The sequence below is a fragment of the Chiloscyllium plagiosum genome, unplaced genomic scaffold, assembly GCF_037043375.1.
Source record: "Chiloscyllium plagiosum isolate Xiang-an unplaced genomic scaffold, Cpla_swu_hap1 HiC_scaffold_24, whole genome shotgun sequence".
Taxonomy (NCBI): domain Eukaryota; kingdom Metazoa; phylum Chordata; class Chondrichthyes; order Orectolobiformes; family Hemiscylliidae; genus Chiloscyllium; species Chiloscyllium plagiosum.
The window spans coordinates 16,253,047-16,269,338 of NW_028270162.1; the positions used below are offsets into that span (position 1 = coordinate 16,253,047).

At 40.7% G+C, this 16,292-nt stretch overlaps 1 protein-coding gene across 3 annotated transcripts in view; it reads right to left on the bottom strand.

Moving 5' to 3' along the window:
* acacb (acetyl-CoA carboxylase beta) overlaps positions 1 to 15,337 on the bottom strand; it is a 141,444-nt gene extending 126,107 nt beyond the window's left edge. Inside the window, exons 1-5 of one of the 3 annotated variants that reach the window (XM_087999929.1) lie at positions 14,972 to 15,337; positions 14,292 to 14,458; positions 1,341 to 1,473; positions 343 to 481; positions 115 to 224 (exon numbers count right to left, since the gene is read on the bottom strand). In XM_087999929.1, coding sequence (XP_087856055.1) covers positions 115 to 224; positions 343 to 481; positions 1,341 to 1,466 — 375 coding nt within the window. In that variant the 5' untranslated portion in view covers positions 1,467 to 1,473; positions 14,292 to 14,458; positions 14,972 to 15,337. The remainder of the gene's footprint in view (positions 1 to 114; positions 225 to 342; positions 482 to 1,340; positions 1,474 to 14,291; positions 14,459 to 14,971) is intronic. The other 2 variants (XM_087999927.1, XM_087999928.1) reach the window with 2 other exon arrangements.
* Between the last annotated feature and the right edge of the window lie 955 nt (positions 15,338 to 16,292).

Sequence of the window (16,292 nt, forward strand, 5' to 3'; positions counted from 1 at the left end):
GAAGCATGAATAGATGGAAGGAAAGATCAAACTTTAAATAAAATTTAAGCATCAAAAGAATCATCCATTTGAAATAATTTGCAACAATACAATGAATTTTAAACTGCAGTTTACCTGCACTGGGATTCTCTTTGCAATGTCCACAATCAGCTCGACATTAGCATAATTATTGTTGTTGGGTCCCCCAGAAACTGGTACATACTGATCTGCCATTTTGATGTATTCTAAAAAGAATATCATTCCACAACAATGAGGTATGGTAATATACAGAATTTAAAATTCCAACGATTTTGCAATAACATAATTAAACAATCTTGTGTATGCACAATTCCTAAAGCATACCTGCATTGGCCTTCAGATCTTCAGGAGTAACCATGACAACAAACCTAACTGCTCTTTCGTTTCGAAACATTTCGTAGGACCATCGGCGGATGGACCGCATACACTTAACAGCTGCAATGCCATTGTTGGCGATCAGAACCTGGCAAGGAATAATGGGGTAAGGATTACACATAATCTTACCCTCTTCAAAACGTGTAGTGCATTATTCTGTTTAAATCTTAAGCTATGTGGTTCTTTCTGACAATAAGGTAATTTCATTTTCTCTGATGATCTTGTAGTATATGGTGCAACACTGAAACATATGGACAACGAAGGACGAAATGTGAAACACTAAAACAAACAGAAAATGCTATACAATGCAGGTACGGATACTTACAGGTTTTGAGGAAGGCTGTAGAAACTGAGTAATTCTATTTGGAAAGGATTTTTGAAAGAAATACAATTGCAATTTTCAAAATTATAAAGGCATTTGGCCAATCTGATACCAAATTTATCAAAGACGTTGTTCATTCTGGCAAATGGTTAAAATATTAAGGGATCCAAGTTATTAATTGGGAAGTATGAAGCATCTGGGATGTAAGGTGGATTATTTCCATCCAAACGTTGTGTTGGACAAATTACCAAAGAAGGCTATTAAACAGAATAGTATATACTGATTAGAGAGAGAATATAAACAGTACAAAATGAAGCTGATTTATCAAGATGGGACTCATTTACTGGCCCATATAACTTGTTTCTAAGAATTTTTATCATCTCATTTTCTGTAATTGCTCATTCTCACATTTCCATGTTCTGTTACGTGTTTACATGCATTTTTATTGTTGAATGTGCAAATAGATTTTTCTCTCATAATTCAGAACCTGGATCATTGGGAGAAAAATATATCCCTTCATATTTTCTGTGGCTTCCTACAATGCAACCTACCTTGAAGCACATTCTACAAAAGACCAAACAATTCTGTTTCACAAACCACACACCATTGCCAAAGTGGTGCATACCTTTTCGATGACCTTGTTCCCACCAAACCGAATGACAAATTCTGCAGGGGAGGCGACCGTGAAATCCCGATGCAGATCCAGCCGTTGTTCTTCCCTGCCCTTCTTTGTCAAGTGCAAACTTGACATGTTAGATCTGAATCAGAAAAAAAATCAAAGATACAGTCATTAAAAGGTTCCCACCTCGTTTCTCCATCCTGAGTAGAACTTAGGGATTGAATTCAAACATCTTATTTCAACAAAAAATTGGTTGCTCTTCACTGAGGAAGCATGATTGGCCTACCTCAAGAACTCTGAAAACCAACAAGATACGGCTTTAGAAAAGATTATCAAGCCAACTACAGCATATATCTGAGAAAGAACACCAAACAAAAAGCTTATGACCAAGGCCAGTATTACAGATTTCAACAGTTTTATAATGTTTTGTGATCTCTTTCCCACAATTTAGTTTGTGTTTCTGTGAAACTATAACCCACTGGCCTCAGGAGTGATATACAGAAAGAGGTGGTAAAAGATAATATGCATGTAAACTGATCATGACATGAGCTCTGACAATATTCAATATTTCAACAGCTGGAAACAGGGAGAGTGTGGTGTTTGACTCCACTGGACACAAATACAACAGCATTATTAGGGGTCCTGAATGCCAATACCTGGGTAAACAGTTTTCAGTTCTATACACTGCTAAACTTTGCACTTTCAATCTAAACAGGATTATGTGTGTCCTTTTGCAAAGTAAGTACAAATATAAGTATACTCACACACCTTCATTTCCAGTAACCTTATTTTTCACTTACAAGGTTCAAATACAAATTATGAAGTTTTTTATAAAACATATATATTGCTTTACCAATAATGAATAATGGGTGACCAACTGGTGTTGAATTTTGGGATGCCAGCTGAACAGCAGTATTTAGGCCAAGTAAGATAGAAGTTGGCTGTGGAGGTGGTGGTAATTGGGAAAGCAGACAGAGAGAAAGAGTCGATAAAGTGTGGCACTAGAAAAAGCACAGCAGGTCAGGCAGCATTCGAGAAGCAGGTGAGTTGACATTTTGGACAAGACCTTTCATCAAATCCTGCCCAAAACATCGACTCTCCTGCTCCTCAGATCTGCCTGACCTGTTTTGTTTTCTCCAGCACCACTTTATCCTGCAGTCCTCACTATCTCATAGAGAAACAAATAAAATGGTTGGTGAGAGGAGAGAGTAGGATAATAGGGAAGGAGGATGGCACATCTGGGAGCAAAATGTTTCTCATTGAAATGGAAAGATTACAATGAGCAATGGTTCAATTTCTTCACAATTGGAGGGGAGAGATTTACACTTATGTGGGTGAGTAGGAGGAGGAGAAATACATGATGCATGTCTCAATTAGGAGAGGCAATGGCCTAGTGGTATTATTCAAGACTATTAATCCAGAGACTCAGGTAATGTCCTGGGGCCCCAGATTCAAATACAGTTATAGAGTCATAGAGCTGTACAGCATGAAAACAGACCCTTTGGTCTAACTCGTCCATGCCGACCAGATATCTTAAATTAATCTAGTCCCATTTACCAACACTTGACCCATATCCCCCTAAACCTTCCTAATCATATACCCATGCAGATGCCTTTTAAATGTTGTAATTGTACCAGCCTCCATCATTTCCTCTGGCAGTTCATTCCATACACACACCACCCTCTGCATGAAAACATTGTCCCTTAGGTCCCTTTCAGATCTTTCCCCTCTCACCTTAAAGCTATGCTATCTAGGGTTCCCCTACCCTGGGGAAAAGATCTTGTCTATTTTCCTATCGATATCCTTCGTGATTTTATAAACTTCTATAAGGTCACCCCTCAGCCTTCGATGCTCCAGGGAAAATAGTCCCAGCCTATTCAGCCTCTTCCTAAAGCCCCCCAATCCTGGCAACATCCTTGTAAATCATTTTTGAACTCTTTCAAGTTTCACAACATCCTTCCCATAGCAGGAAGGCCAGAATTGCATGTAGTATTCCACATGTGGCCTAACCAATGTCCTGTACAGCCACAACATGACCTCACAACTCCTATATTCTATGCACTGACCAATAAAGGCAAGCATACCAAATGCATTCTTCATTATGCTATTGACCTGGACTCCACTTTCAAGGAACTGTGTACCTGCAGTACAAAATCTTTGTCCTGCAACACTCCCCACGACGTTACCATTAAGTATATAAGTTCTGCCCTGACTTGCCTTTCAAAAATGCAGTACCTCTCATTTATCCAAATTAAACTCCATTTGCCACTTCTCAGCCCTTTGGCCCATCTGATCAAGGTCCCATTATACTTGGAGGTAATCTGCTTCACTGTCCACTTTTCCACCAATTTTGGTGTTATCTGAAAATTTACTAACCAAACTTCATATATTCACATCCAAATCATTTATACAAATGACAAAAGCAGTGGACCCAGCACCGATCTTTGCGGCACACCGCTGGTCAAAGGCCCCAGTCAGAAAAGCAACCCTCCACCAACACCCTCTGTCTCCTGCCTTTGACCCAGTGCAGTATCCAAATAGCCAGGTCTCCCTATATTCCATGTGTAACATTGTTAACCAGTCTACCATGAGGAATCTTGTCAACGCCTTACTGAATTTCATATTTATCACATCCATACTTTGCTTTCCTCAATCCTCTTTGTTACTTCTTAAAAAAACTCAATCAAGTTAGTGAGACACAATTTGCCACGCACAAAGCCATGTTGACTATCTTTAATCAGTCCTTGCTTTTCCAAATACATGTAAATACTGTCCCTCAGGATCCCCTCCAACCACTGATGTCAGGTTCACCAGTCTGTAGTTCCCTGGCTTTTTTTACAACCTTCCTTAAATAGTTGTACCACGTTAGCCAACCTCCAGTCTTCCAGCACCTCACTTGTGGCTACTGACAATATCTCAGCAAAGGGCTCAGCAATCACTTTCCTTGCTTGATCAGGTCCTGAGGTTTTATGCAATATAAGACATCCAGCATCTCCTCCTGTGTAAAATGTACACTTTTCAAGGAGTCGCTATTTATTTTGCCCAAGTTCTCTAGCTTTCATTCCCTTCTACATAGTTAACACTGATGAAAAACACTTTCTAAAAATCTGGAGTTAAGACTCTACTGATAACCATGAATCCATTGTCAATTGTTAGAAAACCTCATCTAGTTCATTAATGTCCTTTAGGGAAAGAAACTGCTCCCTTTATTTGTCTGGTTGACGTGTGATTCCAGTCCCAAAGCAATGTGGTTAACTCTTAATCTGCCCTCTGAGCATAGAGGGATGGGTAATAATTGCTGGCCTAGTTAGCGACGCCCTCGTCCCATGAATGCATTTAAATTTTAGATTAATAAATGAATAAGGACAGTGGCCCAAGGAAGGTTTTCATCTTATTTGGATTTGCAGAGGCCTGTGTAGATGAACGGTTTAGGAAAAAGGACCCAGTTCCAAGTGGAGTTGCCAGGGAGAAGTCTGTGTTTAGAGTTTCCTCTCAACAAGACTGGGAAAGGAGTGAAGGCATTGGAAAAGGCCAAGTTGCTGGTCAGCTGGCCTGGTGCGGGTGGTAGGGGTGACCATGTTGCTTCTCAGCCTGGGAAGGGGACAAGACAAAGAAATCAGAGTGAACTTTTGAGAGTGTGAAAAAATTGGGAAGGAACCAGAATGGTGGACGAAAAGATGTTATAAGCCCAGTTACCCAATAGAGGTTTCAATATCAATTTCAGTATTGTACAACTTTATGGGATTTCTTATAATTCTGTAACTGCATGAGAGCCTGCCTTAAAATCAATACTCGCATAAGTATTTCAGCATTTAGTATCTCATTCCATCTCATATTGTCAATGGTTGCATGTCAACTATTCCCTTTCTCACTGACTGTTCAAGGGCAGGAAATTTGATTGTGGGGATGGCTGAAATTGCCACATATTCCACTACAGTTCAGCTCTTGTGGACTGGAGCTAATACTCTATGGGTGTACAACAAAAGTCTCCCATAGAGATAAATGATGACTTGGCAGTCACTCTCACATAAACAATGCAAATGTGATAGAAAACCTGATGCTTTTACTAAGGGGCAAAAGTGAGAAACTTAAAAAATAAAACTGCATTTGCCATTTTAAAACTAATTAATGGCTATAAACAATATTCCAGTTTTACAAATCACAATAAGCCTTAAAAGCAATAACACAAACAATATGCATCTATAAAGCATCTTTTATGTAGAAAACTGATGCTCCACAGATGCTGTTGAAAAGTATGGCGCTGGAAAAGCAAAGTGAGTCATGCAACATCCGAGGAGGAGGAGAGTCATTGTTTCAGGCATAAGCCCTTCATCAGGAATGATGAAGGGCTTATGCCTGAAATGCCGACTCTCCTGTTCCTTGGATGCTGCCTGACTGGCTGTGCTTTTCCAGCACCACACTTTATGACTCTGATCTCCAATGGTTACCAATCAAGGGAAAATATTAAGCATGATGAACAAACGTCTGTTTAAAAATTTGGATTTTAAAGCAAATCTTGAAAGAAGAGTGCAAGGAAGAAATGTCAGAGAATGGGACTTAGATGGTTCAAGGCACAGCTAACAATAGTGGGACTAAGGGTGCAAGCATATCCAAACCAAAGAGTCAGAAAAACAATATTTTGAGGCATTACAGGGCAGGAAGGGATAGGAAGAGATATAAATAGACAAAACAATTTTTAAAAATGGCAACACTGAAAGACCTACCAACATTGGGGAACAGGATTTGGTGCAGCAGAAGATACTAGCAGCAAAACTTTGGATTAGTTAAGATTTACAGAGTGTGGAGGACGGTGGCCTTGCTTAGGAAAATATGTAAATAGTTGAGATGGAGGTGACAGTGAATGAGATGGGTTGTGGCAGGGACACCAACAATAGGACTCAAAAGCAATTCTAAGTCAAAAGGCACCTACAAGTTCCACAATTTTACTGTTTCTTTTTACCTGGAGCAGCAGATCACACCAGAGTTTCACTGGGCAATACTCACCAAAACAAAAAATCTAGCAGCATTCCTGATGTCAGTTTGCAATACACAAGTACTTGTAAATGTAAGCAGTAGGGCACTCTTTGTAAGAGCTTCATGAAACAAACTATTAAACTGAAGAAAGAAGGGGAGCAAACGGCAGTTACAAATACAGTGAAACTTCCTTATTAGAAAATGTAGCTTCGAAGACTGTGAATATACAGTACTGTTATAAATACTGAAAGGATGTACGACCGAATGAGAACAATCATGAGTGCATAATCATACATTGTGGGAGCAGGCCATCCAGCCCATTGAGTCCACACTGACCCTTGAAAGAACATCCCACCCAGACTCAACTTATCCTCGTAACCCCACATTTTTCATGGCTAATGCACCTAGCCTGCATACCATGGGCAGTTTGGCATGGTCAATCCATCTAATCTGCATATCTTTTGACCGTGGGAATCCTCTGCTTACCCTCCCATCCTTAACTGGACAAGCGCACAGGAGTCTTGAAGAATTAATCATTAATCGGGCAGTTCATAAAAAATTGTTGGGAAAAACTCAGCAGGTCTGCCAGCAACTGGAGAGAAAGCAGAGATAATATTCCCTTTTTCAGAACAGGTTTTTGATTTTTTTTCTGGTTTCCAGCATCCGCAGCTCTTTAAGTTTTTCATTAAAAATTGTGTTGAGTATCAGATAATGTGAAGCCAGGACCTGACTTTGAGGTCGAAGTGTGTTGTGCTGAAAAAGTACAGCCGGTCAGGCAGTACTGAGGAGCAGGAGAATCGACGTTTCAATCATAAGCTCTTCATCATTCCTGACGAAGAGCTTATGCCCAAAATGTTGACTCTCCTGTTTCCTGGATATTGCCTGGCCGGCTGTGCTTTTCCAGCACCACAGTCATCTTTAGTCCTCACTTTCTCCTACCTGATTTTGGGGTCCAGACTCCAAACGATGGGGAAAGATGTTCTCTATCTTTGTGAAATAGGAATCTAAGTGTGAGATTCTCCCCAAACCTACTACAGAAGGGATGAAAGTTGGCATGGAGTTGATTCTCTTCCTCTTGGTAACTTGTTGGAATTTGAAACTTAGATTTTTCTAGGATCTTATCATTTGTTGTCTCTATTAGATTAGATTAGAATCCCTATAGTATGGAAACAGGCCATTTCGCTCAACAAGTCCACACCAACCCTCCAAAGAGTAACCCACTCAGACCCACTCCCCTACATTTACCCCTAACTAATGTACCTAACACTATGGGCAATTTAGCATGGCCATTTCACCTGACCTGCACATCTTTGGATTGGGGGAAGAAACTGGGAGCACCCAGAAGAAACCCACGCAGACATGGGGAGAATGTAAAACTTCACACAGACACAAACAGTCACCCAAGGCTGGAATTGAACCCGGGTCCCTGGTACTGTGAGGCAGCAGTTAACAACCACTGAGCCACCATGCCTCTCATGACATTGCCATCTTTTAAGAGAAGAAGATTGTACAGAAATGCCCTTTTGCAAGTGAATAAAATTATACCTCTAGAATTGATAGCTGAAAAAGAATTATTGCTTCAATAGATACCAACAATTTTGCACCAGAGAAAGGGGACAAACCGCCTTACATTTTGACCAACAAGGATCACCTGTTCAATCACTATATCAACATTGGAAAACTAAACATGTTGATTTTAGTTTACTGATTAATATCTAACAGTGTCCTTGTGGTAAAGGATAAAACAATTAAAAGGTTACAGAATCAGAAGCAAGACTATAATTTTTTTTGGATAAATAGAAACTAAGGCCTGGATCTTACAACTTTGTGGCTAAGTCTGAATTACATTAAGTTTTTTGGAGGGTTTGTCACCACATGCCCAAGCAAGTTTTCTCATTGCATCTTACCAAATTCTTCTCATTAATTAGTTACCACATCTTTAAGGCGTCTCTCATATCCAATTTACACCCCAATTTACCATGCACCTTTCCCGTAACAACTTGTTACTCAATGGATATCCCAGAATTCATCAGCATTCCTTGCACCTGTGAAAACTTTAAATGCTCATTGGGCACCCTGACAAGTACTGTCCGTCTGGAGTAACCCTACATGGTTGCTGACATTTGCCTCAGGCATGGCAGACTGGGGAAAAACCGGAACTGTGCTTTGCGTGGAGGTCACAGAGTCATAGATGTAGAGCATGGAAACAGACCCTTTGGTCCAACCCGTCTATGCCAACCAGATATCTCAACCTAATCTAGCCCCTACTTGCCTGACCCTCTCTCGTTCCCTAAAGAAAACTGCTCACAATAGGGCAGAAAGAGTCAAAACTGGTGGTGTGCTGCCTGTCATTTGGCTCCTCAACCATTGTGAGTGGAAGATCCTGATTCTGACTGCCGTAGCATGGCCTGGGCTGGCAATGGAGGCTGCATTTGACTTACTGTGCTGAGACCCTAGAGTGAGCGCCACATCCTAGCCTTTGTCTTGACTGAGGCCAGCTAACAACTATGGCAACCTTCCTGGCTTTGTGTCTACTGCAAAAGCATAGCATGACAGCATTAATACAAGTCTGGTAACTCTGGCTGAGGGGATCCAAAATAGAGAGACAAGGTAAATCAAGGCTGGGATGTTGTAAGCATCTGGGTAGGCTCAGAATCAGTGATGACAGCATGTCAACAGGCCAGAGATGCAGAAGATCCACTCCATGAGCTGGGTGCATGTTCCTGAATGCACAGTGTCCTTGCTGCAACATTACAATGATAGTTGCCACTGCAGCTTAAAATGCAGCACTGAAGTGCATAAGCATCTCATTACTAGATAAGAGATGCCCCACGAGGGTTCTTAGAAGCTGGCACGTATTGGATGCCAAAGTCTGTGGATATGGGTGTGTGTGGTTGATACCACATGGAACATCGTTGGAGCCTGGTGTCCAACATGGAGATTGTCTGGAGTAAGCACAGAGCTGATTCTGCCAGATGAGAATCAGTCGAGTTTTCCCATTGTTAAAGCTGTCTGGCGCGTTTGTTAAGATGGGAGGCTGAATATTAATGAGTTGAATTGGGTTATTATCTCTGTTTAATTAGCAATAATCATAGTAATTAGCATCTTGCTGCTGCTGAGTGAGAATCTGTCACAATGCTTGTGAGAAGTTTAAAAGATGGCATGAGTTGCGTTGCACCTGACAAAAAGATGTGCCTTGTGCACTTGTCACCTCATTCTGCTACACATCTCACCATAGCCCATTTTGCTTACACCCCTATGCAATTCCACTCTTCCAGTGAGAGTCACTTACGGCACAGAAAGAAGCCAATCAGTCACCTCTCTGTAGAGTAAACCATTACATTGCTCCACCTTTTAGATCTGGTTTCTTTTCAAGTACCCATCAATTTCCTTTTGAAATGATGGATCATCTCTACTTGCCCTAGCCTTTCCTATGACTCCTGACCCTTCCAGTAGCACCTACTATGGGCTGCTTTCCTCATCCAATTCATCAAAACCTATTAAAATCTTGTTTACCTCTATAAAATCTCCCTTCAATCTCTTTGCTCCAAAAAGGAATTCTCCAGGAGAAGGTATAAAAGATATTTAACAGAATCATACCAGGGATGCAAGTCTTTAGTTAAGTGGAGAGCTGAGTGAAACTAGCATTATTTTTTTAGAACAAGGAAAGTTCCAGAGAGAAATGACAAAGGTGTTCAAAATCATGGAATAACAAGATGAAACTGCTTTTGACGGTAGGACAGTCAGTAACAGTAAAGAGAATTACAACTTTACACTGAGTTAGCTACTGAGTATATGTGAAAGGAGTATGTCACAGTGATGTCTGTTCACACGGAACCGGAGCCTGAGTTTCTAGGGCTCCAGATAAGATGTCCTCTCTTACTATTTTTTGTAAATGGTTATATTCAATAGTCTGTTGCCGTTTATTCACATGAGTGTAGATCTCACATTACTACTACAACCAGAGGTTACAGATTTAAAATAGAAGCGACATGAGAGGCAAAACTTTTGCACAGCGTGGGTTGATCTGGAATATACTGCCTGAAAGAGTGATAGATGTAGGTTCAATAATGATTATCAAAAGGGAACTGGGTAAATAATTGAAGGAGAAAAATGTTCAGTTTTGTGTAGGCAAGTGAGACTAATGGGAAAACTATTACAAAGCTTGTACAGACAAAAAGCCTTACTTCTGCTATTTAACAAAAGTTCGAGGCAGAAATCTTCCAGTGTCCCGTCCAATGCTGCTAGTTCAATCATCACCTTCAACGAGCAAAAAACTGGATATTCATTTAATTGCTTTGTGTGACATTTTAGGTGCAAACTGGCATTTACATTTGCTTCCCCAACAGTCAATGCAATTTAAAAGTATTAATTTTGAATTAGATTTAATCAACCCTGTTCAGACATATTACAACATACCTCCAGGTTAGGTGGGACTTGAAACCAGACATTCCAGTTCAAAGGCAGGGACACTTTCACTGCACTCCAACAGCTCTAAACAATGTGAAACTTTCATGACATTTTCAAACCAGGCATTGTACAAATGCATTTGTTCCCCTCTTTAGAAGACAGTCATGTTTATAGACTCATCTTGAGCTGCAGTGGTGAGGGATCGCAACACCATTAAAAGTTGGAGGGACTAAAGTAATAGAACAGCAAAAACTCCATTGTTACCACTTATGATCATTGTCCAGTGATTCCTGATGAAAACTTTATGAAGAAAAATCTTGCTGGTTCTCAATGTCACTTAGTCTGCCAACACTCACTTTTTTAGTTGATATCTAACAAGCATAGGCAAAAGTGAGGACTGCAGATGCTGGAAACCAGAGTTTAGATCAGAGTGGTGCTGGAAAAGCACAGCAGGTCAGGCAGCATCCAAGGTGCAGGTAAATCGATGTTTCGGGCAAAAGCCCTTTATCAGGAATAGAGGCAGGAAGCCTCCAGGGTGGAGAGATAAATGGGGGGTGGGGCTGGGGAGAAGGTAGCAAAGAGTACAATAGGTGAATGGGGGTGGGGAAAGAGGTGATAGGTCAGAGGGGATGGTGAAGTCCAGTTTCCTCATTTCCCCTCCCCCCCACCTTACCTCAGTTCCAACCTTCCAGCTCAGCACTGTCCTCATGACCTGTCCTACCTGCCAATGTCCCTTCCCAGCTATCTGCTCCAACCTCCCCTCTGACCTATCACCTCCATCCCCACCCCCATTCACCTATTGTACTCTTTGCTACCTTCTCCCCAGCCCCACTGCACCCCCCTCCCCACGCCCACCCACCCCTCATCTCTCCACCCTGGAGGCTTCCTGCCTCTATTCCTGATGAAGGGCTTTTGCCCGAAACGTCAATTTTCCTGCTCCTCGGATGCTGCCTGACCTGCTGTGCTTTTCCAGCACCACTCTGATATAACAAGCATAGATGACAGCAAGGCGCCAACTTTGGTAACACTGTACCTAAGTGTAAAGGCACAATGTTCAGGAAGACAAACAAAATAAAATTTCACTCACTTCAAACTGAATGGCAGCTTTCAGGCAACATTTATCATAATATAAAAATTGATCTTAAAATACATTTTAGAAAAGTAGCTTCCAACATGCATGAGAGACTCATGCACATTTTAACTGGAAGAGAAAATGACATAAAAGAATTACTTAAAACAAAGTTGGCTAGTAAGAAACAGCATTTTAACAGGCATCTGGATCCCATTTAAATCACACATATTTTGCATAACTTCAAAACCAAAACCATTTTTCACATTTGCACATTTTCCATATTAATCATTAGGATATTGCACTCTGTCATTTTTATCCAGAAGAAGGTGCAACTAGGTAAAGACACTATCCTATTGTAGTGGTTTACAAATCCTCAGTTATGAGTAAACCTTTGCTGTACTGACATACTCCCAGAGATGTCCTCGCCTATTTTTCAAAAAATGTCATAAATTCTTCAAATGGAATACAGTCAATTATTGCAGAAAACATTTCTTACTCCTATAAACTAATAGAAATATACATCCCAATGGGTGAACACTGCATACAAATATAGAAATTTATTGATTGTTATCAGATAATTTAGTGCTTTCCTCAATTCTGGGAATATTAATTTTGGGGTAACCTCTACCTTCAAAACAGAAAAAGGTATTTTGCATCCAGAGGAATGGGTCTTAAAACATGGAAAACTTGGAGAAAGAATCATCCCATAGGGCTACAAGTATCTCCTTCCACTGTGAATTCAAAAGATCAGAAGTCACGCACCATCCTACATTCGACAAACACATTTTCTAAACAAGTTGGATTGATATCTTTGAGGTCACCAATCCAAATAACACCTTCTAATGGCAACTAGGGCTGAACAATAACTACAATTTTACCATAATGTCACCCATATCCCCCAATAAAAAGAGCATCCTTCAGCTAGTATTACAAGAGCGTGCTGGACTCCTTGCTGAGACATTTGTACCATTTGTACCATTGATAGTCAAAGGTGAGGTGCCGGAAGACTGGAGTTTGGCTAACATAGTGCCACTATTTAAGAAAGATGGTCAGGAAAAGTCAGGGAAATATAGACTGATGAGCCTGACATAGGTGATGGGCAAGTTGTTGGAGGGAATCCTGAGGGACAGGATGCATATGTATTTGGAAAGGCAAGGACTGATTAGGGATAGTCAGCATGGCTTTGGGCTTAGGAAATCATGTCTCACAAACTTGATTGAGTTTTTTTTTGAAGAAGTACCAAAGAGAATTGATGAGGGCAGACTGGTAAGCATGACTGATATGGACTTCAGTAAGGCATTTAACAAGGTTTCCCATGGGACATTGATTGGCAAGGATACAGAACTGGCTCAAAGGTAGAAGACAGAGAGTGGTGGTGGAGGGTTGTTTTTCAGATTGGAGGCCTGTGACCAGTGGAGTGCAACAAGGATCAGTGCCGGGTCCACTGCTTTTCGATGGACGTGAACATAGGAGATATAGTTAGTAAGTTTGCAGATGACATCAAAATTGGAGGTGTAGTGGACAGCAAAGAAGGTTACCTCAGAGTGCTAAGGGATGTTGATCAGATGGGCCAATCAGCAGAGGAGTGGCAGATGGAGTTGAATTCAGTTAAATGCGCGGTGCTGCGTTTTGGGAAAGCAAATCTTAGCAGGACTTATACACTTAATGGTAAGGTCCTGGGGAATGTTGCTGAACAAAGAGACCTTGGAGTGCAAGTTCATAGCTCCTTGAAAGTGGAGGCACAGATAGATAAGATGCTGAAGAAGGCGTTTGGTATGCTTTCCTTTCTTGGTCAGAGCATTCAGTATAGGAGTTGGGAGGTCATGTTGTGGCTGTACAGGACATGGGTTACTGTTGGAATATTGTGTGCAATTCTGCAGGATGTTGTGAAACTTGAAAGGGTTCATAAAAGATTTACAAGGATGTTGCCAGGGTTGGAGAATTTGAGCCACAGGGAGAGGCTGAATAGACTGGGGCTGTTTGCCCTGGAACATCGGAGGCTGAGGAGTGACCTTATAGAGGTTTACAAAATCATGAGGGGCATGGATAGGATAAATAGACAAAGTATTTTGTCTTGGTGGGGGAGTCCAGAACTAGACTTAGAGTGAGAGGGGAACGATATAAAAGGGGCAACTTTTTTCACACAGAGAGTGGTGTGTGTATGGAATGAACTGTCAGAGGAAGTGGTGGAAGCTGGTACAATGACAGCATTTAAAAGACATCTGGATCGGTATATGAATAGGATGAGTTTAGAGGGATATGGGACTAGATTAGGTTAGGACAGCTGCTCGGCATGGATGAGTTGGACTGAAGGGTCTGATTTCCGTGCTGTACATCTCTATGACTCTTTGACTCTATGATTATTAGAGATCTCAACTGAGCATAAATCCCCAGCTTGCAACTTTGTGTACGATAGTGTGAAGGGTAACTCTAAAGGAGATCAGAGACTTCTTAAAAGAATATAGATTTACAAATTAAACCAGATTAGATCACTTCCTTACCAGGCTTCTCCTGAGGGTGCTGACTCAGGAATTCTTTCTGAGGTGTGCATTCATCGGCAATGGCAATTCACTACAAGGTCCTGATAATGAGTGATAAGCTATTCAATTATAGAGGACTTCAGGGCCAAACTCCGAGGCAGTTCCACACTAAGTCATACCTCCATGCACTAACATCGGCGATTAGGGGGAAAGAAACACCATGTGTTTATTTAGTACATTTTGTGACATCAGAATGTCCCAACAGGCTAATAAGTCAATATTTCTTGAAGTATAGTGTAGTAACATAGGGCAACAGAACAGCTACATTATACACAACAATCTGCCATAACAGCAACAGCATAGCAGTATTATTGACAGTTTTTCTAGCTCTAACAGTGTACAGATCAATTCAAAACTGCATGCATTTTGTTCCACTTTTAAATACTTAACTTCATTAGCATCCAACAGACATCATTCAAATTCATTAGCATGAATATACCTAGCAAAGAAGCATACTCATGGAAGATTTAGTTTAAAATAAAGACAAAGTAGAGTCACGTGAAGCAGTGTTTACAACATTTTAAACTGGCAACTATCCAGCTTGGACCATGAGAATCGTTTAACTCTGAAACATACATGTTTTGCACAGAAAGGAGACAAGAATGATTTTTCACATTTGTTAAAAAAATTAACTCACTCACCTCTTCGGGTACTGAAACAATGTAGAAGGTGGGTTGTTCTTCCCTACCATGGAAGAATTCAAGCTTAATTTTTGTTCTTGGTGAAGTACAAAGCTTTATTCGTTTCCAGCCCCCTGACAACAAGTCCAAAGAGCAGCTACGGCAGCTGAATAACATACTGACTTTTAACTTCCCACCCTTTCATAAACTCAGCAGACATAACTTCTGCAACTAGCTTTGCCACTCTGCGGCATCCAAACTCACTCAGGAAGAGGGGGGTTATATACACAGAACTTAACTCTTGCTGATTGAAGCAATTTCCTTCAACTTCGCTCTACTATGTTATCTTGAATCCCAACAATGCAAATGGCTCATTACGGCTGCAGGAAAGGAACTTTTTTTAACAAGAGAAACAAAGTTTGAGCCAACTGCAGTAACCTGATCTCTTCCCACTATTGCCAAGTTTAACCTCTCATGCAGCAGTTATCAGTTAAATACAGGCAAGATAATGTTAAAACAAGGACACAGCTACACCTCAAGACTGGCTCCTTGCTCAAACAAACAGAAACTTCTGCTCTAACAAATATGAAATTCTACACTGAAAAAAGTGATCAAATGAACACAAAAATGAAAGACACATTTATTTGACCATTCATGACAACAGGATATCCTAAAGTACGTTTGAAGCGTGGTTACTGTTGTAATGGAGAAAATGTAGAAAATGTAGTTTGCATTGAAAATGTATTACCATCTTTACCCTCTTACATTCAAAAATCAAGAGCTCATCAGGTTTACAGGAAAGAACAGTTTTGCAACACAAGAATGAACTATTTAAAGATTCCATTGTTCCTTTAATGAACCAGCTCAGCCATAATGATCTGAATGGTCTCATGCTGTGCTGCTGTCATTCTGAGATTCGGTGATGCACTGAACCCTCAATTTTCGCCGTTTCTCTTTTTTTCTACTTCACTCATGGACATACTTTTTGCTGGTGGTTCAGTAATGTATCACCTGTTAAGCCATTTAAACCAGAACAACCTCAGATTTCATTCCTTTTCTGTAGTGTTAGCTGATATCATCCTGGCTTGCACTGGAGATACAGAATTGGTTCCACCATCCCGAGGTTGAAAAAAATGCAATCAGGCTGCTCATGGGCCCCTGCTGGAACATGCATTTGTGCAACAGGTCAGGATGGAATGGAGTTTGAAAATTAGATCCCTGACATTGAGAATGTCTAAAAACAACAAATCGAGATTTGTACACGAATAATGGAAACTTTCCTGATGCACTGTAAGGCTGTGTTACCCTTGAACTATATTTTGGCATTAGTATAACTTGCAGC